At 40.8% G+C, this 26,061-nt stretch overlaps 1 protein-coding gene across 2 annotated transcripts; it reads left to right on the top strand.

Annotated features, from left to right (window-relative positions):
* Nucleotides 1–8,169: 8,169 nt before the first annotated feature.
* LOC135573334 (zinc finger protein 664-like) lies at nucleotides 8,170–21,887 on the top strand. 2 transcript variants are annotated; one of them, XM_065022357.1, is made up of 5 exons: nucleotides 8,170–8,282; nucleotides 9,211–9,449; nucleotides 10,257–10,490; nucleotides 15,719–15,904; nucleotides 18,506–21,887. In XM_065022357.1, the coding sequence occupies exons 2-5, from the start codon at nucleotides 9,347–9,349 to the stop codon at nucleotides 19,258–19,260; spliced, it is 1,278 nt and encodes a 425-aa protein (XP_064878429.1). In that variant the 5' UTR covers nucleotides 8,170–8,282; nucleotides 9,211–9,346; the 3' UTR covers nucleotides 19,261–21,887. The 2 variants fall into 2 exon arrangements, with proteins under 2 accessions (XP_064878429.1, XP_064878436.1); XM_065022364.1 differs by lacking the exon at nucleotides 8,170–8,282 and adding an exon at nucleotides 8,306–8,673.
* Nucleotides 21,888–26,061: the final 4,174 nt, after the last annotated feature.

The raw sequence follows: 26,061 nt of genomic DNA, 5'->3' as shown, positions 1-26,061 counted from the left end.
TAGAGAGAGCATATGTGGGGTGGCCAGTCCTCTTCTGGCTGTGCCGGGTGGAGATTATAACAGAGCATGGCCAAGATGTTCAAATGTTCATAAATGACCAGCATGGTCAAATAATAATAAGGCAGAACAGTTGAAACTGGAGCAGCAGCACGGCCAGGTGGACTGGGGACAGCAAGGAGTCATCATGTCAGGTAGTCCTGGGGCATGGTCCTAGGGCTCAGGTCCTCCGAGAGAGAGAAAGAGAGAATTAGAGAACGCACACTTAGATTCACACAGGACACCGAATAGGACAGGAGAGGTACTCCAGATATAACAAACTGACCCTAGCCCCCCGACACATAAACTACTGCAGCATAAATACTGGAGGCTGAGACAGGAGGGGTCAGGAGACACTGTGGCCCCATCCGAGGACACCCCCGGACAGGGCCAAACAGGAAGGATATAACCCCACCCAATCTGCCAAAGTACAGCCCCCACACCACTAGAGGGATATCTTCAACCACCAACTTACCATCCTGAGACATGGCCGAGTATAGCCCACAAAGATCTCCGCCATGGCACAACCCAAGGGGGGGCGCCAACCCAGACAGGATGACCACAACAGTGAATCAACCCACTCAGGTGACGCACCCCTTCCAGGGACGGCATGAGAGAGCCCCAGTAAAGCCAGTGACTCAGCCCCTGTAATAGGGTTAGAGGCAGAGAATCCCAGTGGAAAGAGGGAAACCGGCCAGGCAGAGACAGCAAGGGCGGTTCGTTGCTCCAGAGCCTTTCCGTTCACCTTCCCACTCCTGGCCAGACTACACTCAATCATATGAACCACTGAAGAGATAAGTCTTCAGTAAAGACTTAAAGGTTGAGACCGAGTTTGCGTCTCTGACATGGGTAGGCAGACCGTTCCATAACAATGGAGCTCTATAGGAGAAAGCCCTGCCTCCAGCTGTTTGCTTAGAAATTCTAGGGACAATTAGGAGGCCTGCGTCTTGTGACCGTAGCGTACGTGTAGGTATGTACGGCAGGACCAAATCAGAGAGATTGTTAGGAGCAAGCCCATGTAATGCTTTGTAGGTTAGCAGTAAAACCTTGAAATCAGCCCTTGCTTTGACAGGAAGCCAGTGTAGAGAGGCTAGCACTGGAGTAATATGATCAATTTTTTTGGTTCTAGTCAGGATTCTAGCAGCCGTATTTAGCACCAACTGAAGTTTATTTAGTGCTTTATCCGGGTAGCCGGAAAGTAGAGCATTGCAGTAGTCTGTCTAACCTAGAAGTGACAAAAGCATGGATGAATTTTTCTGCATCATTTTTGGACAGAAAGTTTCTGATTTTTGCAATGTTACGTAGATGGAAAAAAGCTGTCCTTGAAATGGTCTTGATATGTTCTTCAAAAGAGAAATCAGGGTCCAGAGTAACGCCGAGGTCCTTCAGTTTTATTTGAGACGACTGTACAACCATTAAGATTAATTGTCAGATTCAACAGAAGATCTCTTTGTTTCTTGGGACCTAGAACAAGCATCTCTGTTTTGTCCGAGTTTAAAAGTAGAAAGTTTGCAGCCATCCACTTCCTTATGTCTGAAACACATGCTTCTAGCAAGGGCAATTTTGGGGCTTCACCATGTTTCATTGAAATGTACAGCTGTGTGTCATCCGCATAGCAGTGAAAGTTAACATTATGTTTTCGAATAACATCCCCAAGAGGTAAAATATATAGTGAAAACAATAGTGGTCCTAAAACGGAACCTTGAGGAACACCGAAATTTACAGTTGATTTGTCAGAGGACAAACCATTCACAGAGACAAACTGATATCTTTCCGACAGATAAGATCTAAACCAGGCCAGAACTTGTTCGTGTAGACCAATTTGGGTTTCCAATCTCTCCAAAAGAATGTGGTGATCGATGGTATCAAAAGCAGCACTAAGGTCTAGGAGCACGAGGACAGATGCAGAGCCTCGGTCCGATGCCATTAAAATGTAATTTACCACCTTCACAAGTGCCGTCTCAGTGCTATGATGGGGTCTAAAACCAGACTGAAGCATTTCGTATACATTGTTTGTCTTCAGGAAGGCAGTAAGTTGCTGCGCAACAGCCTTTTCTAAATTTTTTGAGAGGAATGGAAGATTCGATATAGGCCGATAGTTTTTTATATTTTCTGGGTCAAGGTTTGGCTTTTTCAAGAGAGGCTTTATTACTGCCACTTTTAGTGAGTTTGGTACACATCCGGTGGATAGAGAGCCATTTATTATGTTCAACATAGGAGGGCCAAGCACAGGAAGCAGCTCTTTCAGTAGTTTAGTTGGAATAGTGTCCAGTATGCAGCTTGAAGGTTTAGAGGCCATGATTATTTTCATCATTGTGTCAAGAGATATAGTACTAAAACACTTGAGTGTCCCATTATCCAGAGTGGAGAGACACATCCCCGATGGTGCTCGTCATAGCACTGGTTCTACGGCCCATTTCATCGAATGGCTGCAAGGAGAGATGGGGAACACCTCATAAATATTACCAGAATTAACTTTGGTTGAATCCAAAATGGCACCATATTCCACAATATAAAGATAAGAGTACCATTACAGACAGTATCTTTCCTCACCCCCAGCCCCTCTCCAAACACATAGGTGATATATTTAAGATAATGACCAAGTTAGCAGCCAACACTGATCTAATGTACAAAGTAAATACGAAATAAAATGTACACATTAATTACAATGACTGTACTTACAACACACCCTAAACACAAGATTGTGCTGCTGGTCCCAAGTCTCTTTCTGCTGTAAAGCACTTACCATCTACTTATAGGCTGGCTGGGTATTCACACCTCTAGATGGCCGGGTGGGGGTTTGTTGTGGAGCCAGAGAGAGCAGCAGTCACTCTAAGTGGGGGATGGAGGACTTGAATGTGGTCTCTTTGAAGTCAGTCTTTATCACTAAAACAAAATCTGTAACAACTCAAGTTTATTACTTATTATATTGAACCTTTATTTTAGCAATACATCATATATACAACAGCACATCTATAAACATATATTATATTGAGTGGAGAACACTGTGGTGAAGGTTGTGTACCAATTTATTATATATATATATATTTTTTTAACCCTAACCCTATGCACACATCAACAACTGACACCCACGAAGCATCGTTACCCATCGCTCCACAAAAGCCTCAGTCCTTGCAGAGCAAGGGGAACAACTATTTCAGGTCTCAGAGCGAGTGACGTCACCGATTGAAACGCTATTAGCGCGCACCACCGCTAAATAGCTAGCCATTTCACATCGGTTACACATGCTTGAGGTGGTCTGCCACAGCTCTCTGAACATCATGGTCTGTGGTCTTGCTGTTCCATTTCTTGACTGCAGCTGTAACACCAAAATAAAAACAGTAAATTATAGAAAAGTCTAATAGATATGGATTATCTTACAGGTTCCCCACGGCACTTAAATCAGCACTCGGGGCTCAAACCACCGGTTTATCACTAACCAATGGTGGCTATTTTGTGTTGTGCAGTAATAATGATAATTTATTACATTTCTTCAGAATAATTTAGAAGTGGATAAATGTGTTTGCTTTTCCGTGTCTATCAAAGACAAAAAGCAATTTACAAGATAAGTTTGGTTAAAGTTGTCCTTCTTAGGGGCTGACAATTGATTAGGGCCGGGCTCAAACTTGAACGCAGTGTAGAAAAGACGAGGGCCTGTTTGAATGGCGCAAGTTGTCTCTTTCACTCCTCCCTAATAGACTATTATAATCACATTCATTGGTAAAATCTGAACACTGTAGCCTAATATATTTGTCAGTAAGCGGAGATCGCAAGTAAAAAATAAATAAAAAAATCTACTTGAAAATGGGGGAATGTTTCGCCGACTGGTCGCTCAGGAGACAAAGCCAATGTCAGACGTATGGAAGACATTTGGCTTGAGCTCATAGAAAGAGGAAGAAGCCAGCGCTGCATGTGCCAAACAAGTGCTGTATTCTGCTATATATATTTGTTTTTCTTTCTGATTGCTTGGAACAGCGTAAACAACACAACATAAATGATAGCTGTTCCAGAGAGTTGATCTGTACTAATGAAAAAAAATGCTAAAGCCTTTATTATTATTATTATTATTATTAAGGCCATTGTATACTGTAGGCTAATTATTCAAGAGAATGCTTGACTGCATTTAAATGCAGGACCAGTAGGCTGTGTGATGAAATGAAGTAATAATAAGGACTAATTGATAACAGGCCAGAAAGCTGAACAAAACCAGCATAATGACATACTAGAGAGTCTAACGGAGAAAATAAACATGGTAAAGCATTTATTAGGGCTAAAGCATAGCTAAATAAATAAAACAGAATTTGAGAAAATGTCACGTTGGGCAGACCGTTATACACTTTTAGAACTTGCGAGTCAATAGGATAAAAGGACATTAAGGTCACATGATCACCTCATTCAAAATTGCCACGCTCCTAAAGCCATTCTTCTCAAAAAGGGACCACACAAATGACCACCATGCAAATTAATAATTGGTTTAGAAAACAAAACAAGAACCTAGCCTATTAAAACAGACAGAGCAGGTCATTTTGATTATGCGACCTTAGTGACCCTTTAAGCAATGGGAGGGTGTAGTAAAGGCTTTTCTTATGCACAACGCAACTCAGCGTGCCTGGATACAGACTGTAATCATGTATTGTGTGGTTATGGTACCACAAAACCCAGATGACTTTTCTTTTATGGCTATGACACTCACAGCCATGATAAATGTCATCATAACACATGGGCTCTCATGTATTATTGCTTAAATATGCCATGGCTGTTAGCCAATCAACGTTCAGGGCTCAAACCACCCAGTTATTAATACAAAATATCCTACAGAATAATGACATGTTTATAGGTACGGTTGACAAGAGTACAAAGTTGTGTTTCCTAATCCCCGCTTTGCGTGATGGCGGTTGTGTCACGAATCCCGCCGAAGATGGTGCCTCTTCCTGTTCGGGCGACGTCGTCGTCGCGGGCCTACAAGCTGCCACCGATCCCCTTTTCTGTTTCATTTAGTGTTGTCTGATTAGTTGCACCGGTTGTTTAGGTTTTGGGCTATTTAAACCCAGTAGGCCTGCCGGCTTTAGTGCGGGCTTGTTTTCTGTTATTTGATGTGTGTGATTTCTGTGGATGCTATTTTTTCTCGAACCGGTTCGTCCTGTTGTTTTGGACTGGGTCATTAGCGCCCGTGTGTGTGGCGTTGACCGACATTTGCTTTGGGAATAAACTATCCACGTATCTACTACCCTGCTCTCTGCGCCTGACTCCTCCACCCACTACTTCTAGAAGTACATGACACGTTGAACAAGGACATCAGGCCATTGGTAAAGAGCCTGAAAGTCAAGCACACATAGGATGTTCTTTGTGAATTGAACACTTTCAAACTGCTGAGGAGACAAGGCTCTTGGATTTACTGTCTTTGTTGCAGACAGTTTGTATCACTAACGATACCTTTAAAATTACTTACTGGATCCATTCTAAAGATATGACATACCTGTCCATGACCTTGTTGGCACAGTCCTTTGTGTTCTTACCACCAATGTTGCTTAACCTTAATCTGTGTCAAGAGACTGTTTGAAACCCTGGAAGTTACCAGGTAGGCTAGTTGAGGACAAGTTCTCATTTACAACTGCGACCTGGCCAAGATAAAGCAAAACAGTGCGACAAAAACAACAGAGTTACACATGGAATAAACAAACGTTCTGTCAACACAATAGAAACATATCTATATACAGATATATCTATCAGTGTGTGCAAATGTAGTAAGATTAGGGATTAGCTCCCTGTGAGTTAACGTTCTTAGCTAGCTAGATAGCTAACCTGTACTACAGTTAGTGAGCAAACCAACCAGCTTCACAGTAGGTACCCAGAGAGTAACGTTGATGTCTAGTGTAGAGGACTGCTAATTCCTATGTAGGTGACATTACATTACTGCTAATTCCTATGTAGGTGACATTACACTACTATAGCTGAGACACATAGTAAAACAGGTTGGGCCCCATACAGGATATCTCTCACACACACACACTCACTGTAATCATCCAGAACACTGTCACAACAGGATACTCCTAGCCACAGGTGCTAGCCGGCAGTTCGGCCACAACTCCCCTGAAGATAGGGACGCATACGCTCTTACACACTGACCCCAGAAGACAGGGACGACGCACATACAGTACACACATAGCTGCCGAGGACACCCAGATAAGACACCCACAGATTGGCAGAAAGCCTAGACTTAGAGACAAACTAACACACACACATAATCTCCCTCCCAGCCGAACATTGTGTGACTGAAGATAGCGCACACACCAGATCTCCTTTTCAGCTGAACAGGGTGTGACGACCAAGAACAGGCATGGCAGGATTCTACGATGACGGACAGACAACAGAGCCAATGCCGGATGACTACACCCCAGCCTGATCCAATCCGAAGATCCGATCTCCTAGATATCAACCTACTTTCTGTTCTGTATATGAAGCTTGTACCCATTGTTAGCTAGTGTCTTTTTTTGCTAGTCTCTGATGAGCTAACAGAGGGGCCCGTATATACGCTGTACCAGATATCTCCACTTTGAAATAAACCTGTCGCACAATCTACCACCTTGTCTGCATCGATCCTTGACCGACTCACCCTTTATCATATCCCATTATCAACACTAGCTAGTTCATTTTTTTTAATGGTCAAAAAGCAATGACTCCGCACCCGTTACCAGAAAACAAAGCTAACCGTAGTTAGCTAAACCGATACAGTAAACTAGCTGACAGTTTGTACAACCATCAAATATTTTGGCCCTGCTTTCCCGCCTATCTAGCAACTAAGTTAGTGTTAACTAGCATGTTAACGGTAGCTTATTAGTTAGCATGCAAGTATCCAGGCAGAGTTTATTATGTTAGCCTATAGAAAATAATAGTTTGCGACATTAACAGAAACGGACAATTAATATAACAACCTTATCAAATTAAAAACGTTTTCAGAAATGTTGATGCTTACAATTATCCTCGTATCGTTGTGTTGCCGTCATGGGGAACAAATGTCGGGTGAATGACTTGCTCTTTCTGCTTCTCCCAGTTTTGAGACATGACGGTTATAAATTGTAATCAATTCCCTTGTGAAATTGTAAACTAATGATTTAAAATTACAGGTAATTTTCAGTCATTCTGTCTATATCAGAACATCTTACAAGATATTCGATTTTTTTATTTTAATTTAAATAAATATATTTCATTATATTGTGTATCAAATTATTATCAAACTCATGCAATATTGTATAGTTGTATTCGTGTGTCTCATGCATTTCAATGAGTACAAGCTGATCAGGCTGACCTTCGGCTAGTTTTGGATCAAAACAGGCGGACAATTTTGGGCGAAATAAAGTCTATGATGGACATCGCCACTGATGCCATTACTAAACCAGCGTGAAATTCCCCTTTAACCTGTAGTTGTTGGCTTTATTCAATGCAGGATTATACTGTACATTCAGGAGTTAGTCCGTAGCGGGGTGTGTCTGGTTTTGTGGAGGGAAATATGGCGAAGCGGATGTGCTGTTCGAGTCTGATATCTCCCAGTTGAGTAAAGTTGGTAAGAATCAATGGAAGACGGAGACAACGAAAATGGAACAAACAGACCAAAAGTTGTAAACGAACATTGGTTTCTTTTGGAGCGCGATTCATCAACAATTGTGCATTTTGGGAGATCATTTGAGGTCAGGAAGATGGTAAAGGAGGCATGAGGAAAGGTAGAGTCAGTCAGTGACCAGTAGTGGTTTTGTTTTGATTTCATGCGTCTCAGAAGAGCAGAAGGAGAGAGCATTGTTTTTCGAAGTAGGGTAGCAAAAATGTGTTATATCTGGAGTTTCGCTGGAAGAGTGAAGAGTGTCTGCCTATTCACGTGATGCTGAGATATGTAAGATACGCAGTGAGAGCTATTGTGAATAAACCACTGCAGTTATAAAATTGATAAAAGGAATGGCCATGTTTCAAGTGTGTGCCGACTGAATCTTTTTGGTATTTATTAGGATGCCCATTAGCCGCTGCAAAAGTATCAGAATTGTTCATTTCTCTCATTGACTTGTCAAACCCCGGATTGGTCCGCTTCACAAGCGTTCTCTGAAGTCTCGCGTTTTTACGTCTCTAGGTTTAGAAACTGGTAGTGGGGGAACCGGAAGTTCCGCGCAAGCGCGCATCATTCTTCAGAATAAAGGATACGCCAGAATTGTGCAGTCGAGACGACAACTTTAGTGTCCCTTTCTAATGTATTACTACTGGTATGTAATAGCACGTTCTAATATCTAAAGAACATGTAATAACATGCTAGGTAACAAATACGTCAAGGTATTATCACGCTTGATAAAGTTTTTATGTGCTATTTTAATGTCAAAACGCGTGAGTGAACGTGATCACTTTTTTTTTTTTTTACATATCACATAGTGACTTTGGGTTAGTCTGAGTGGATGTATATAATTTCGTCAAGGTCATTTCATTAAGGATCAATTTATTTTAAATTTCTGGGTTCGTTTTACACGTCGTTTTTGGTTTTGTGTATAGTTCAGGAGATGGTAAAATGGCGGATCCCCCTCGGTCTGCATCAACGTACTGCACTGAGGGTGCAGCAGAGAAAGACAATTTTACGGTTGCACTACTGTTTTGGAGCTAAATGTAATGATTATCAGTTTTCTACATGTGTACTAATATTCAGAGACATTCAGTTGTTTCTCTCTATCTATAAATGTTACTGTGGTGTGAACGGAAATACCATTGGTTTTTGATTGAAACAATACAGGGAAAGGTTATTCAGGAAAATAGTACAGAGAAACATACTGCAACCTTGTACTAAATGGTTTTGAGGCATTTGTGAATTCAGGAAATCTACTATAGATTAAGTGAATTTAAGTTGTGTAGCCTAATTTAAAGTGTATACTTTGTCTAATGTGAATGTTTTGTCAATGCTTAGTTACCAGATCTATTGAAATGAGATCAGTGCTTGACTTGGACAGGAGCTCACCGGAGCTGAGTACCAGCACCTCAAATTTCTACTGTTTGAGCTCATGTTCCTCTTATAGAATATTAGCTCAACAGTATTGTGGAGCTCCTGCACCTAAATATTAACAATATTTTTAGAGAATAAAGTAAGTCTTGACAGTTCTGGCACTAACTTTTGTGTCCGTTTCTCTTTATTACTACTGGCTGACTCAGATTAAGTCTGAGGCCAGTAACATCAACAGTGAGGACAAACCCAGCCTTCCTCTCTCCTTCCACACTGAGTTCAAACCTACAGTCACTGGGTCCTGATTGTGACAGTGGAGCACAGTTTGCACTGCAGGATCTAGAGATGGCATCAGTGAAGCTGGAAGACTGCAGTCAAACACTGGAGCTGAACGTCAACATTAAAGATGAAGAAGAGGAGGAGAAGATTGGGACATCTGTTTCTCATGGTAAGCACAGGTTATATCTAACTTAAGTTGGTGTTTTTCATTCCAACTTCCCACTGTGCATGAAGAGTTGCTGTAGAACTGTTTTATTTATTTGATTTCACCTTTATTTAACCAGGTGGGCCAGTTGAGAACGAGTTCTCATTTACAACTGGCCATAGTGGCGAAATAATTACAATTTAGCATTAACACTGGAGTGATAGATGTGCAGATGATGATGTGCAAGTAGAGATACTGGGGTGCAAAATAGCAAAAATAAATAACAATATGGGGATGAGGTAGTTTGGTGGGCTATTTACAGATGGGCTGTGTACAGGTGCAATGATCGGTAAGCTGCTCTGACAGCTGATGCTTAAAGTTAGTGAGTGTCTCCAGCTTCAGTGATTTTTGCAATTAGTTAGTCATTTGCAGCAGAGAACTGGAAGGACAGGTGGCCAAATGAGCAGTTGGCTTTGGGGATGACTAGAGAGATATACCTGCTGGAGCGCGTGCTATGAGTGGGTGCTGCTATGGTGACCAGTGAGCTGAGATAAGGCGGGGCTTTACCTAGAAAATACTTATAGATGACCTGGAGTGGGTTTGGCGACGAGTACGAAGCGATGGCCAGCCAACGAGAGTGTACAGGTCGCAGTGGTGGGTAGTATATGAGGCTTTGGTGACAAAACGGATGGCACTGTGATAGACTGCATCCAATTTGTTGAGTAGAGTATTGGAGGTTATTTTGTAAATGACATTGCCAAAGTCAAGGATTTGGTAGGATAGTCAGTTTTACGAGGGTGTCTGTTTCTCTTGTACTACTTGCCGACTCAGGTATGAGACCGTTAACATCAACAGTGAGGACAAACCCAGCCTGCCTCTCTCATTCCACACTGAGTCCAAACCGACAGTCACTGGGTCCTGATTGTGACAGTGGAGCCCAGTTTGCACTGCAGGATCCAGAGATGGCATCAGTGAAGCTGGAAGACTGCAGTCAAACACTGGAGCTGAATGTCAACATTAAAGAGGAAGAAGAGGAGGAGAAGATTGGGACATCGGTTTCTCATGGTAAGAGCAGGTTCTATCTAATTTTGTTGTTCGTTACAACTTCCCACTGTGTATGAAAAGTTGCGGTAGAACTGTTTCATGATGAACTGTTTAAGTACTGCAGTACATCTCATCCTCATGGACTGCACCAGATTTGCCAGTTCTTACTGTGAGATGTTGCCCCACTCTTCCACCAAGGCACCTGCAAGTTCCCAGACATTTCTGGGGGGAATTTGTGCCCATAGGCAAAGGTTTTGCTGGTGATGTCTGGTAAGGACCTGCCTGACAACAGGCCGACAAGCCCTCAGTCCAGCCTCTCTCAGCGTATTGTGGACAGTCTGAGCACTGATGGAGGGATTGTGCGTTCCTGGTGTAACTTGGGCAGTTGTTGCCATCCTCTACCTGTCCTGTAGGTGTGATGTTCGGATGTACCGATCCTGTGCAGGTGTTGTTTCACGTGGTTTGCCACTGTGAGGATGGTCAGCTGTCCGTCCTTTCTCCCTGTAGCGCTGTCTTAGGTGTCTCACAGTACAGACATGGCAATTTATTGCCCTGGCCACATCTGCAGTCCTCATGCCTCCTTGCAGCATGCATAATGCACGTTCACACAGATCAGCAGGGACCCTGCGCATCTTTCTTTGGTGTTTTTCAGAGTGAGGTGGAGGGTCTGTCATGGTCTGGGGTGTTTTTTTGTTTTGTTGCGTTTATAGAAAATCACCACAATGGGACTCAGTCAAACTTAAAGGAATCATTCTTTATTATCAACAAGCTAGAGAGGTTCCATCAAACTTAAAGAACCATAGTATACGTTGGTCGGGAGCTCTGCCGGGGCAGTCCTGGTAGTTCTCCTTTATGCTGCTTACTCAGACAAGTTATATTTGCATGATTTAGCTTATTCATTATTGATAATTCATAATTAACATTTTGCTGTTGCGTGTGCTCAGACCTTGAAACTGAACAATGTTCTGGGCGTACTGCCAATTGGGGCTGAGGAGGAGGTCACAGTCTACTGCACGAACCAATAACATTTTTCCTCACATTTTTTAGAGGGCAAATAGTTGGCGGGGCAATTTTGTATTAATTAGCATATCAATGAATTGAATGTATGTAGGCTATGAATGGCCTCACACCAGTACAGTAGGTGGAGGTGTAGGCACCTAAGAGTTGGATGTGATCCGCCAACCAAATCCCAAAGAAGGTGTTTATACTTGCGTGCAATTTTTTGTACAGATGAACGTGTTACATTCAGGTGTTTGGAAATTGCTCCCAAAGATGAACCAGACTTGTGGAGGTCTACAATTTTTTTCTTCTGATGTCTTGGCTTATTTATTTTTTATTTTCCCATGATGTCAAGCAGAGGCACTACGTTTGAAGGTTGACCTTGAAATACATCCACAGGTAAACCTCCAATTGACTCAAATAATGTAAATTAGCCTATCAGAAGTTTCTAAAGCCATGACATCATTTTCCAAGCTGTTTAAAGGCACAGTCAACTTAGTGTATGTAAACTTCTGACCCACTGGAATTGTGATATAGTGAATTAAAAGTGAAATAATCTGTCTGTAAACAATTGTTGGAAAAATGACTTGTGCCATGCACAAATTAGATGTCTTTAACCGACTTGCAAATACTTTAGTTTGTTAACAAGAAATGTGTGGAGTGGTTGAAAAACGAGTTTTAATGACTACATCCTGAGTGTATTTAAGAGAGTTATAAGGGCAAGAGGCCACAGTTCTATAGAAGATATGGAGGTGGATGCACCTCAACCAGTTGTAAATGTTGTACGTCAATCAAGTGATCTGAATACACTTATTGTGAAGGTGGATGTTTTTAGTATTTATAGCCACAGTTATTAATTGTACTGCACAAGACGTCCAAGAAGCTGGACATCATTATATCTGCAGCTGAGAAGTTTTTGGGCCTCCAAGACTACAAGGACTACTGTCACCAGATAATGTTCTGCTCTTACAGGATCCTTCTCAGCCTGTGTAGGGACCTGGTTAGAACAGAAAAGCAGGCTGATTTAGTTTAATTTACATTTCGTTATTGATAGTTTTTGCATGATAAAAAAATACTGTATACACTGAACAAACATATAAGCAAACCATGCAAAATGTTGGTTTCATGAGGTGAAATAAAATATCCCAGAAATGTTCCACACACACAAATTTATTCCTGTCAAATTTTGTGCACATTTGTTTTACATCCCCGTTAGTGAGCATTTCTCCTTTGCCAAGATAATCCATCCACCTCACAGGTGTGGCATATCAAGAAGCTGATTAAATAGCATGATTATCATACACAGGTGCACCTTGTGCTGGAGACAAGAGTAGGTGCTTGGCAGCAGCTTATGGTGATCTCTAATAAATACAAAAATGCCACTCAAATGGGCAAAAAAAATTCACACAACACAAAGCCACAGATGTCTGAAGTTTTAAGGGAGCATGCAATTGGCAAGCTGACTGCAGGATTTTCCACCAGAGCTGTTGCCAGATCAGTTAATGTTAATTTCTCTACCTTTGTTGTTTTAGAGAATTTGTCAGTATGCCCAACTAGCCTCACATCTGCAGACTGCCGTGTATGGTGTTGTGTGGGCGTGTGGTTTGCTGATGTCAGTGTTGTGAACAGAGTGCCCCATGGTGGTATCAGGGTTATGATATGGGCAGGCATAAGCTACAAACAACAAACACAATTGCATTTTATCGATGGCAATTTGAATGCACAGAGATACCATGACAAGATCCTGAGGCCCATTGTCCTGCCATTCATCAGCTGCCATCACCTCATGTTTCAGCATGACAATACACTGCCCCATGTCGCAAGGATCTGGACACAATTGAAAATGCTGAAAATGTCCCAGGCCTGCATACTCAGAAATGTCACCCTTTGAGCATGTTTGGGATGTTCTGGATCGATGTCTGCGACAGCTTGTTCCTGCGAATATCCAGGCATTTCACACAGCCATTGAAAAGGAGTGGGACAACATTCCACAGGCCACAATCAACAGCCTGAATAACTCTATGTAAAGGAGATGTATCCCAGGGGAGGCAGCAGCAGCTACCCACTTCTCCAGTGCTTCATTAGTAAATTGTGAGGTGCTGGAACCAGAAGTGATCCCAAGAGGGGGGGGTGACCTGGGGGGGGCTCTGAGGTACCAGAAGACATTAAATAAAATACCTTTATAATAAAGTATTGCATGCATTATCGTGACTTTAGCGTTCTGGCAAAGAGCAGAGGTGTGGAGCCACTTGCGGAAGTTGTTCAGTTTTTGTAGCCTAGAGTTCAGGAAAAATGTGGCCTTTTAAAAACAAATGTCATGCAATTTTAGATGACTGGAGACTTTCACAGAATCTTAAAAGGTAAATTATTATTTTATTTATTTAACTAGGCAAGTCAGTTAAGACCCAATTGTTATTTACAATGGCTGCCAAACCCGGACAACGCTGGGCCAATTCTGCTCCGCGTCGTCCAGGTTTAATACCTCTCAAATGACCAAAATGACAGGCTGCTTTGACACTGACAAACGGAGAATCTGAGATCAATAAAAACAACCTTGTCTCTAATCCATCAATAGTCTAGGCCAGGTGTGAGGAGAAACACATTGTACAATATGAGGAGGAAGTTATAGTCCTAATCAAGCTTGACTCACCCAATGATGTGCAGCTCACTCCCTGAATGAATGGACAATTGCACAAGTTTTTTTTGTTTTTTTTACAACTAATCCAAGATTAGACCACAGCTGGTGGTTTCCAATGGGAACAGATCAGTCATAGTGGGCAGAGCCAAGCACGAGTCAGCGAGATCCTACTGGTGCGTTATACAACACATCTGCACGTTTCTGTTAGGGAACTCTTCTGTGAATCGCTCGTGTGCAATAACTCAATTCGCTTTTACGTTCCTTCTAAATTACGCAATTATTTAAAACTGTTGCAAATGGTAAAGTCTACAGATCTTAGTCCACTCTGTTCATTAAATATAAGTCTACAACTGTAGACTCTGTTCATAAAATATAAGTCTACAGATCTTAGTCCACTCTGTTCATAAAATATAAGTCTACAGATCTTAGTCCACTCTGTTCATAAAATATAAGTCTACAGATCTTAGTCCACTCTGTTCATAAAATATAAGTCTACAGATCTTAGTCCACTCTGTTCATAAAATATAAGTCTACAGATCTTAGTCCACTCTGTTCATAAAATATAAGTCTACAGATCTTAGTCCACTCTGTTCATAAAATATTTTCGTTTTGGAAACAGAACTGTATTAAGATCAGGTGTTTCATCGATTTAGAACATTTGCAGAATGTCGGCCAAAATCCATCTCGTTCCGTCTTCTGCCAGTGGGCTTCCTCTCACTACCATATTTGGTAGTGAGTGGAAACGCTAAGCGGATGCTTCACATTTATACATCTGGTGAAATATCTGTCTTGTTTTATCTGTCACTGCACTGTGGTAGTGGGGGAACAGGAAGTTCCAGGCAGGCACCATTCTTCAGAATAAAGAAAACCTTGTGAAGACTTACAGAAAACGTTTGACCTCTGTCATTGCCAACAAAGGGTATATAACAAAGTATTGAGATAAACTTTTGTTGTTGACCAAATACTTATTTTCCACCATAATTTACAAATAAATTCATTAAATATCCTGCAATGTGATTTTCTGGATTTTTTTTCTCTCTCAGTTTGTCTGTCATAGTTTAAGTTTACCTATGATGAAAATTACAGGCCTCTCATCTTTTTAAGTGGGAGAACTTGCACAATTGGTGGCTGACTAAATTCTTTTTTGCCCCACTGTATGTGAATTTGTGGAGTCTACTATGGTTTAAGTGCACTTACATTGTGTAGTCTAATTTAAAGCTTGTACTTTGTCTCATTTGAATTACGTAATGTTTTGTTGTCAATGCTTACCTACCAGATCTTTTGAAATTAGATCAGTGCTTGACTGAGTACCGGCACCTCAAATTTCTACTGTTTGAGCTCATGTTCCTCTTCTAGAATATTAGCTCAACAGTATTGTGGAGCTGCTGCACCTAAATATAAACAGTACCGGTATCTATTTCAGTCCAAGTCAAGTACTGAATTAGATAATTGAACAAGAATAAATATAATATATTTTTAGAGAATAAAGAAAGTGCCAGAACTGTCAAGACAATAACTTTTGTGTCTCATTGTTACTACAGGACGACTAGAATTAAGTCAGACCGGTTACATCAATAGTGAGTACAAACCCAGCCTGCCTCTCTCATTCCAGACTATGTCCAAACCTATATTCATTCACTGGGTCCTGATTGTGACAGTGGAGCCCAGTTTGCACTGCAGGATCCAGAGATGACATCAGTGAAGCTGGAAGACTGCAGTCAAACACTGGAGCTGAATGTCATCATTAAAGATGAAGAAGAGGAGGAGGAGGAGAAGATTGGGGAGTCTGTTTCTCATGGTAAGAGCAGGTTCTATCTAAGTTTGTTGTTCATTCCAACTTCCCACAGTGCATGAAAAGTTGCAGTAGAACTGTTTCAATGAGAAGGTAGATGTTGTTTCATGCTACTGACACTTGCATGGTTTGACACCAGTATTGTCAGCATTTGTTTTATTAGTAGACTAAATAAGTGAAGTAGACAATCTGCCAGTGTTTTAAAGTTCTATGAAATGAGTGTGTGTAGTTACTAACCCTTGTGATAGTGAGTGGAGGATGATATGAAATGAGTCTGTGTAGTTACTAACCCTTGTGATAGTGAGTGGAGGATGATATGAAATGAGTCTGTGTAGTTACTAACCCTTGTGATAGTGAGTGGAGGATGATATGAAATGAGTCTGTGTAGTTACTAACCCTTGTGATAGTGAGTGGAGGATGATATGAAATGAGTCTGTATAGTTACTAACCCCTGTGATAGTGAGTGGAGGATGATATGAAATGAGTCTGTGTAGTTACTAACCCTTGTGATAGTGAGTGGAGGATGATATGAAATGAGTCTGTATAGTTACTAACCCCTGTGATAGTGTGGAGGATTTAAATGAGTCTGTGTAGTTACTAACCCTTGTGATAGAGGAATGAAATGAGTCTGTGTAGTTACTAACCCTTGTAATAGTGAGTGGAGGATGATATGAAATGAGTCTGTGTAGTTACTAACCCTTGTGATAGTGAGTGGAGGATGATATTAAATGAGTCTGTGTAGTTACTAACCCTTGTGATAGTGAGTGGAGGATGATATGAAATGAGTCTGTGTAGTTACTAACCCTTGTGATAGTGAGTGGAGGATGATATGCCTCATTTATGACTTTTACCCACTTTTAGAATAGTTTTATTCCCCTGTATTGTACAGCCTACTGATACGAATACATATGTCACTAAGTACAACCAGAAGAGGACTGGCCACCCCTTTGGGCCTGGTTCCTCTCTGTGTTTCTTTCTAACTTTTCCGAGACGCTGTGCTTCTACACCTGCATTGTTTGCTCATTGGTGTTTTAGGCTGAGTTTCTGAAAAGCATTTTGTGACAACTGCTGATGTAAAAAGTGTTTATAAAATAAATTTGATTGACATGGACAGTACCTTTCAAAGGTTTGGACACCTACTTATTCCAAGGTTTTATTTATTTTTACTATTTTCTACATTGTAATATAAGCGAAAACAAACTTTAAGTAACACATATGTAATCATGTAGTAACCAAAAAAGTGAGATTATTCAAAGTAGCCACCCTTTGCCTTGATGAATGCTTTGCACACTCTTGGCATTCTCTCAACCAGCTTTATGAGGAAGTCACCTGGAATGCATTTCAATTAACAGGTGTGCCTTGTTGAAAGTTAATTTGTGGAATTTCTTTCCTTAATGCGTTTTAGCCAATCAGTTGTATTGTGACAAGGTAGGGGTGGTATACAGAAGAAAGCCCTATTTGGTAAAAGAGCAAGGCCATATTATGTCAAGAACAGCTCAAATAAGCAAAGAGAAATGACAGTCCATTACTTTAAGACATAAAGGTCAATCAATTCCGGAACATTTTATAGAACTTAGAAAGTTTCTTCAAGCGCAGTTGCAAAAACCATCAAGCACTATGATGAAACTGACTCTCACGAGGACTGCCACAGGAAAGGAAGACCCAGAGTTACCTCTGCTGCAGGGGATAAGTTAATTAGAGTTACCAGCTTCAGAGTTCAAGTAACAGACACATCAACATCAACTGTTCAGAGGAGACTGTGTGAATCAGGCCTTCATGGTCGAATTGATGCAAATAAACCGCTACTAAAGGACACCAATAAGAAGAGACTTGCTTGGGCCAAGAAACACGAGCAATTGACATTAGACCAGGGGAAATCTGTAATTTGGTGTGATTAGTCCAAATTTCAGATTTTTGGTTCCAACTTCTGTGTCTTTGTGAGATACAGAGTAGGTGAATGAATGATCTCTGCATGTGTGGTTCTCACCGTGAAGCATGGAGGTGTGATGGTGGAGTTCTTTGCTGGTAACACTCAGTGATTTATTAACCAGCATGGCTACCACATCAGTCTGCAGCAATATGCCATCCCATCTGGTATGGGCTTAGTGGGACTCATTTGTTTTTCAACAGGACAATGACCCAAAACACCCCTCCAGGCTGTGTAAGGGCTATTTGACTTAGAATGAGAGTGATTGAGTGCTGCATCAGATGACCTGGCCTCCACAATCCCCCGACCTCAACCCAATTGAGATGGTTTAGGATGAGTTGGACTGCAGAGTGAAGGAAAAGCAGCCAACACAAGTGCTCAGCAGAAGTGGGAGCTCCTTCATGACTGTTGGAAAAGCCTTCCAGGTGAAGCTGGTTGAGATAATGCCAAGTGTGCAAAGCTGTCATCAAGGCAAAGGGTGGCTACTTTGAAGAATCTAAAATATATTTTGATTTATTTTAACACTTTTTTTGGTTACTACATGATTCCATATGTGTTATTTCATAGTTTCGATGTCTTCACTTATTCTACAATGTAGAAAATAGTAAAAATAAAGAAAAACCATTGAATGAGTAAGTTTGTCCACCAACTGACTAGTTCTTCTGATGTTGTTCACACAGGAAACCATGTTGCCACGTTCTCTGCATCCAGAGAGCAACAGCAGGAAGATCATAGCGCTAAGAGATCTCATCACTGCCCACATTGTGAGGAGATTTTCCCATTTCTATCAAAGCTGAAAATACACCTAAAAATACACACAGGAGAGAATCTGTATTCCTGTGCTGACTGTGGGAAGAATTTCACAACATTAGAGGTTCTGATCATTCATCAGAGAGTGCATGAACGGATACACACAGGAGAGAAGCCTGTGACCTGCTCTGACTGTGGAAAGAGTTTCTCTCTACTGAGCAACTTAAAACGACATGAACGCATACATACAGGAGAGAAGCCTTACGTATGCTCTGACTGTGTAAAATGCTTCACAACATCAACTGAGCTAAAACGTCATCAGAGAACACACACAGGAGAGAAGCCTTACTCCTGCTCTGACTGTGGAAAGAGTTTCTCTCAACTGAGCAACTTAAAAGCACATGTACGTATACATACAGGAGAGAATCCTTACTCCTGTTCTGACTGTGGGAAGAGGTTCTCTCTACTGAGCAACTTAAAATCACATGAACGTATGCATACAGGAGAGAAGCCTTACGTATGCTCTGACTGTGTAAAATGCTTCACAACATCAACTGAGCTAAATCGCCATCAGAGAACACACACAGGAGAGAAGCCTTACTCCTGCTCTGACTGTGGAAAGAGGTTTTCTCGACTAAGCACCTTAAAAAGACACCAAGGTCAACAGAAAGGACCATTGATCTGACTGGAAAATGTGTTAAAACAACAGCTGAGCTTAAAGGTCATCAGAGAGCACACATAGGAGAGAAGGGTTGTGGAAATTTCCTGTATTACCAAATCACGAGAGAGCAAACCACACACAAGTCAGAGTTATCATAAAGTCCATCTTTAATTATATGAGCGTCACCATAGCCCTGTGACTCTCAGATCAATTCAGTGTCTATAAATGAATTCTCTGAGAGTTCTTACATATTGGCAACTGAGATCCTTTATAGCAAAGACACACATAGCCAGACAGCATTGGCTATAAATTATCGTTCAGTTTGGTCTCCTAAACTAAGTTCTTATCTTGTTCTTGCTCCCACTTAGAACCAAAAACATTACCTCATCCAATGGCATATATCAAATACACCCCCTCCTGGACAAGATCAGAAAAGACAGTGAGCCTCTTAGGTCATATACTAAATCAAGATAAGGGCAACCTCAGAGAGGACATGTAAATAGTTAGACACATTCCCATAAGAAGACAGGCCTGACCTCTCCCCTCTCTGGGGCCCAATGTGACTAAGCCCTGGCAGAGAAGGGATAACTGCAAACAGTATTATCCAAAAGAAGACATTCTAATGACAAATATCTCACATAAGCATTATTATGTAAATACAACCTCTTATTTATCAATGTTACCTAACTAATTCTGATTCTGCTACTACAGAAGCAGTCATCTGCTCTGACTGTGCGTCAAGTTTCTATCTTCTGTGCCACTTAAAATGACTTGAACGTGTACACACAGGAGAGAAGCCTTATCACTGCATTCATTGACTGTGAGAAGAGATTCTACAGATTGGGCCATTTAAAACGACACCAATGTGTACATAAAGGAGAGAAACCTCATCAGTTCTCTCAATCCAACTAAGATTTGACACTCAACTTAATTCTCATCTCATAAAATAATTGGCAACGTTGAATTGGATCAAATGAAGAAAGCGTAGAACACTGTATTGTAAACCTATAGTTTCTCACTGTGAGAGAACTGTGCAGAGGAGAGGGAGCGTTATAGTATGTATATTATCCTCTCTTTACTGATCAGTGTGCACCTTGTCAGTTTTGGTGTGTTTTGTTAGATTATACTGTAAAGATATTGAGATGGCCTTGGATTTGGCCTTAGGCTTTAATATCCTCTGTGAGGCGTCTCACAATGGAGTTGTTGACTGGGTGGTACTGCTTCTCTCTGCATTTTTCCGTGGGAATGAGCTGGTAGACACAACATGTACAGAGTGTACAAAACATGAAGAGACGCCTGCTCTTTCCATGACATAGGTGAACCCAGCTGAAAACTATAATCCTTAATGATGTGGTTTTTATTATGAATTTATTTTGGATCCCCATTAGCTTTCAGCAGAAAACAAGATACTGCAGTTGGAGTTGGCTAAGAAATGAAAAGACGACGCTGGAGAATTTGAAAAACATTGCCTGGCCTGATGAATCCCTGTTCCTGCTGTGTCATGATGGGAGGACTAGGGTATACAGGAAACCACTAGTACATCCATCATGCCTCGTGTCATCTTTGCAGGCTGGTGGTGATGGTGTGGAGTTTGTATTCATGCCACACTCTGGGCCCCTTGATAAAAGTGGAGCAACTTTGAATACCACAGGATTTCTAAACATCATGGCCAATCAGATTCACTGCAGCAGTGTATCCATCTGCAAATAGATTTCTTCAGCAGGATTATGCCACAAGGCTTGTCCAGGAATGGTTCCAAGAACATGACAGCGAATTCAGCATGACAGCGAGTCACCAGATCTCAATCCAATTGTCCATCTGTGGCAGGAGATGAAACAAGCTATTCGGAGTAGAGATCCACTCCCAGCTAGACACAATTGTGGGAAGAATTGGGCCAGAATCCCTGTGGAATGATCTCAACACCTTGGATAGTCCAGACAAATTGAGGCTAATTCTGAGGACAAAGGGGGGGGTGCAACTCAATATTAGGAAGATTTTTTGTACACAATGTATATCAGATAAAGATGGTGTGATGATCACTTTTAAGCATTTGTTTGGGTCGATTATTTAATATTACTCAACTTTTGTTTAAACAGTGAATCTACTTGTGTTTATTAAAATTGTCTTTTAATACTAGATTTATTATTTTAGTCATTGATGATGAATGTATTTGAATAACTGTATTGAATATAATTGATCTGGTGGCAGGTAGCCAGCGGTTAGGAGTGTTGGGCCAGTAACTGAAAGGTTGCTGGTTTGAATCCCAAGCCGACTAGGTGAAAAGTCTGTCATTGTGCCCTTGAGCAAGGCAATTAAACCGTATTTGTCCTGTAAGTTGCTCTGGATAAGAGCATCTGCTAAGTGACAAGATTGTAATGAAAAATGTTTGTAGATAAATTTATGTTCGGCGGGTTAGCCTAGTGGTTAGAGTGTTGGACTAGTAACCGGAAGGTTGTAAGTTCAAACCCCCCGAGATGACAAGGTACAAATCTGTCGTTCTGCCCCTGAACAGGCAGTTAACCCACTGTTCCTAGGCCGTCATTGAAAATAAGAATTTGTTCTTAACTGACTTGCCTGGTTAAATAAAGGTAAAAATAAAATGTAGGGCAACCACTTTTTTTCTCTTAAATGAAATAAACTGTTTGAAGTGACATACTGTATATACAATACACAACATTACCACTTTGTTTACACTGGCCAGAGGGACAGGACCATAGTAAACTAGACTATGTAGCTGCTGCTGTTAGTAGCCTACAGTTTCCATGCAATACAGCATGTCAGATCGCTAATGAGGTGTATAGCTGCTACATTTATGCAAGAGTTTTTGCTTGTGTCTATCAGGAGTGATGTGTTATCAGCTTGCTAAATAACTAATGGAGGAAAGTGGAGAGCGCGACTTGAGCTTTGTGCCCGGCCCGCCTTACATGGTCAAGAGACGCAGAGAACCTGCAGCAGCACCCTGATGTGAAGAACAGCCCATACAAAAATGTACGATTGCAGTACAATAAAGAAAATATAGCATGTTATTTTCATGGAATGGTAGTGACCAAAAAACAATATGTTTTTATTATACTGGGCCCAGGAACATAGAAGAAACTGACAGATGTGTCATAATAGCCTGGAAGTAAAGCTGTACTGGGACACATTTGTTCTACCTGTTCTGTTAAAATATATTAATCATATTTCTGTCCTTTCAAACCAGTGTGTCTTGTTTGCAGTGTGTCAGTTCAATCTGAGATGTCATTATGAATCTAAGCATGGTGCTTTCAGAAGTAGATGTTCCACCCCAGACATGAGGCTGGAGTCCGACGCAGAAAGGAAGGTGGGCCTAAAGAGTGAACACCTTGTGTGTTTTACAGTGGTGATTTTACCATGTACATATTCTATTATTATTATTTAACCTTTATTTTAACTAGAAGGTTCTTATCGACTTACACAAATCCACAAGGAGTCAGTAGAAACCATATTTGTTTAAGCAAGTCAGTCATATCAGCAGTAAATGAGGCTGAATTACCTGTTAGGCTGCCAGACGAGACTCCGGTGGCCAATAGCCAGGTGTAGCAGTGGTAAGGATTCACTTCATGGTGTTGAAAGGAAAGCTTAATGCTGGACTAACTAAAATTCTGTTACAAATGGTTTAATTGAGGTGTTCTTGCCACAATATGGACTTGGTCTTTTACCAAATAGGCCTATATTCTGTATACCAGCCCTACCTTGTCACAACGCAACTGATTGGCTCAAACACATTAAGAAGGAAAGAAATTCCACTAATTCACACACGTTAATTGAAATGCATTACAGGTGACTGACTACCTCTTGAAGCTGGTTGAGAGAATGCCAAGAGTGTGCAAAGCTGTCATCAAGGCAAAGGGTGCCTACTTTGAAGAATATAAAATATATTTAGATTTGTTTAACACTTTTTTTTGGTTAATACATTATTGCATATGTGTATTTCATATGTTTTGATGACAACACTATTATTCTACAATGTAGAAAATAGTAAAAAATAAAGAAAAACCCTTGAATGAGTAGGTGTGTCCAAACTGTTGGCTGGTAGTGTATGTATTCATATCAGTAGGCTGGTAGTGTAAGTATTCATATCAGTAGGCTGGTAGTGTATGTATTCATATCAGTAGGCTGGTACTGTATGTATTCATATCAGTAGGCTGGTACTGTATGTATTCATATCAGTAGGCTGGTACTGTATGTATTCATATCAGTAGGCTTTACAACACAAAAGGGGAATAAAACTATTCTAAAAGTGGGTAAGAGTTGAAAGCTAAAAAGGGGCGTGTCATCCTCTACTCACTATCACAAGGGTTAGTAACGACACAGACTCATTTCATAGAACTTTAAAACACTGGCAGTTTGTCTACTTCACTTCTTCAGTCTACTCTCTGATCACTCCAGATAGTGCAGGGCGCCAAATTCAAACAACAGAAATCTCATAATTAAAATAAAAAATAATTAAGTATTATACACCATTTTAAAGATAAACTTGCTAATCCCACCACAGTGTCCGATTTCAAAAAGCTTTACGACGAAAGTAAACCATATGATTATGTTAGGTCAGCACCTAGTTACAGAAAAACAGCCATTTTTCCAGCCAAAGAGAGTCACAAAATCTTCAGCAGAAATAGAGATTTTTCAGTTTACATTGGCGCGTTATGTTCAGTAATGTTTTGCTTCCAAACCATCCGGGGATTTTGCAGAGAGCCACATCAATTTACAGAAATACTCATAATAAACATTGATAAAATATACAAGTGTTATGCATGGAATTATAGATATACTTCTCCTTGATGCAACCGCTGTATCAGATTTCAAAAAAGCTTTACGGAAAAAGCACACCATACAATAATCTGAGTACAGCGCTCAGACACAAAAACAAGCCATACAGATACCCGCCATGTTGTGGAGTCAACAGAAGACAGAAATAGCATTATAAATATTCACTTACCTTTGATAATCTTCATCAGAATGCACTCACAGGAATCCCAGTTCCAAAACAAATGTTTTTGTTCGACAAAGTCCATAATTTATGTCCAAATACCTCCTTTTTGTTTGTGCGTTTAGTTCACAAAAAGTCAAAAAGTTCTGTTACAGTTCGTAGAACCATGTCAAACGATGTATAGAAACAATCTTTAGGATGTTTTTAACATAAATCTTAAATAATGTTCCAACCGGACAATTCCTTTGTCTTTAGAAATGCAATGGAACGCAGGTCGCTCTCACGGGCGTGCGTGAGACTGAGCTCATGGCATTCTGCCAGACACCTGGTTGAAACAGCTCTCATTCGCTCCCCCTTCACAGTAGAAGCCTGAAACAAGGTTCTAAAGACTGTTGACATCTAGTGGAAGCCTTAGGAAGTGCAATCGGACCAAATTTACACTGTATCTTGGATAGGCAAAGAGTTGAAAAACTACAAACCTCAGATTTCCCACCTCCTGGTTGGATTTTTTCTCAGGTTTTTGTCTGCCATCTGAGTTCTGTTATACTCACAGATATCTTTCAAACAGTTTTAGAAACTTCATAGTGTTTTTTTAAACTAATAATATGCATATCTTAGCTACTGAACAGTAGTCCAGGTGCGATAAAACTAGGGACCTGCCTTGTTGATAGTGTTGTTAAGAAGGCAGAGCAGCTATTTATTATGGACAGACTTCTCTCCATCTTAGCTACTGTTGTATCAATATGTTTTGACCATCACAGTTTCCAACCCAGGGTTACTCCAAGCAGTTTAGTCACCTCAACTTGCTCAATTTCCACATTATTCATATTGAGACGTAGTTGAGCCACATACGTTTTTCCAGCAGCAGACTATGATCGATAATGTCAAAAGCTGCACTGAAGTCTAACAAGACAGCCCCCACAATCATTTTAGCATCAATTTCTCTCAGCCAATCATGAGTAATTTGTGTAAGTGTTGAGTGTCGAGTGTACTTCTCAAACATAATTTTGTCCCGAAGTTTGTTGACAGGCTGACTGGTCAGCTATTTGAGCCAATAAAGGGGGCTTTACTATTCTTTAGTAGCGGAATGACTTTAGCTTCCCTCCAGGCCTGAGGACACACACTTTCCAGTAGATTGTCAGACTCCGGTGGCTTCTCATTGTTGAAAGACAACTATCTTTTTACCAACTTTACGGAATTCAAAAGTACATTTCTTGTCTTTCATAATTTGGTCAGATATACTTGGATGTGTAGTGTCAGCATTTGTTGCTGGCATGTCATCCCCAAGTGTGTTTATCTTGGCAATATCAGTGGGTTTTGTGATAAGAGACATCTGATTCAATGTATGAAGGAGCCGAGTTGGCTTTTTTTCTCATAATTTTGTTTAATGTGCTCCAAAGCTTTTTACTATCATTCTTCATATACTTTCTCTTTGTTTCATAGTATAGTTTATTTGTATTTAGTTTAGTCACATGATTTCTTAATTTGCAGTACATTTGCCAATCAGTTGGGCTGCCAGACTTATTTGCCATTCCTTTTGCCTCATCCCTCTCAACCCATACAATTTTTCAATTCCTCATCAATCCAAGGAGATTTAACAGTTTTTACAGTAATTTCCTTAAATTGGTGAGGCCTTATTAGTAAGTGGAATAATCCATTTAATAAATGTGTCAAGTACAGCGTCTGGTTGCTCCTCATTACACACCACAGACCAGCAAATATTCTAGAAATAGCATTACACAATCAACATCTTGATCAACTCTATGCAAATGAGATGTGTCCTGGAGGAGGCTACGACCCCCTTCTCATGTAATGGGGTAGGGCCTTCTCAAGGACCCCGGAATGCACGGACGGTGTTAGTGGGAGAACAGGAA

The sequence above is a fragment of the Oncorhynchus nerka genome, linkage group LG2 (genome assembly GCF_034236695.1).
Source record: "Oncorhynchus nerka isolate Pitt River linkage group LG2, Oner_Uvic_2.0, whole genome shotgun sequence".
Lineage (NCBI taxonomy): Eukaryota > Metazoa > Chordata > Actinopteri > Salmoniformes > Salmonidae > Oncorhynchus > Oncorhynchus nerka.
The sequence above is the reverse complement of the archived record's forward strand: the minus strand, read 5'-3'. Positions and strand labels throughout refer to the sequence as shown.

Coding starts and splice junctions, on each gene's coding strand:
- LOC135573334 (XM_065022357.1), top strand. CDS start 9,347: ATGGCATCAGTGAAGCTGGAAGACTGCAGTCAAACACTGGAGCTGAAC. Junction 9,450..10,256: donor TGGGACATCTGTTTCTCATG/GTAAGCACAGGT, acceptor TTGCCGACTCAG/GTATGAGACCGTTAACATCA. Junction 10,491..15,718: donor TGGGACATCGGTTTCTCATG/GTAAGAGCAGGT, acceptor CTCTCATTCCAG/ACTATGTCCAAACCTATATT.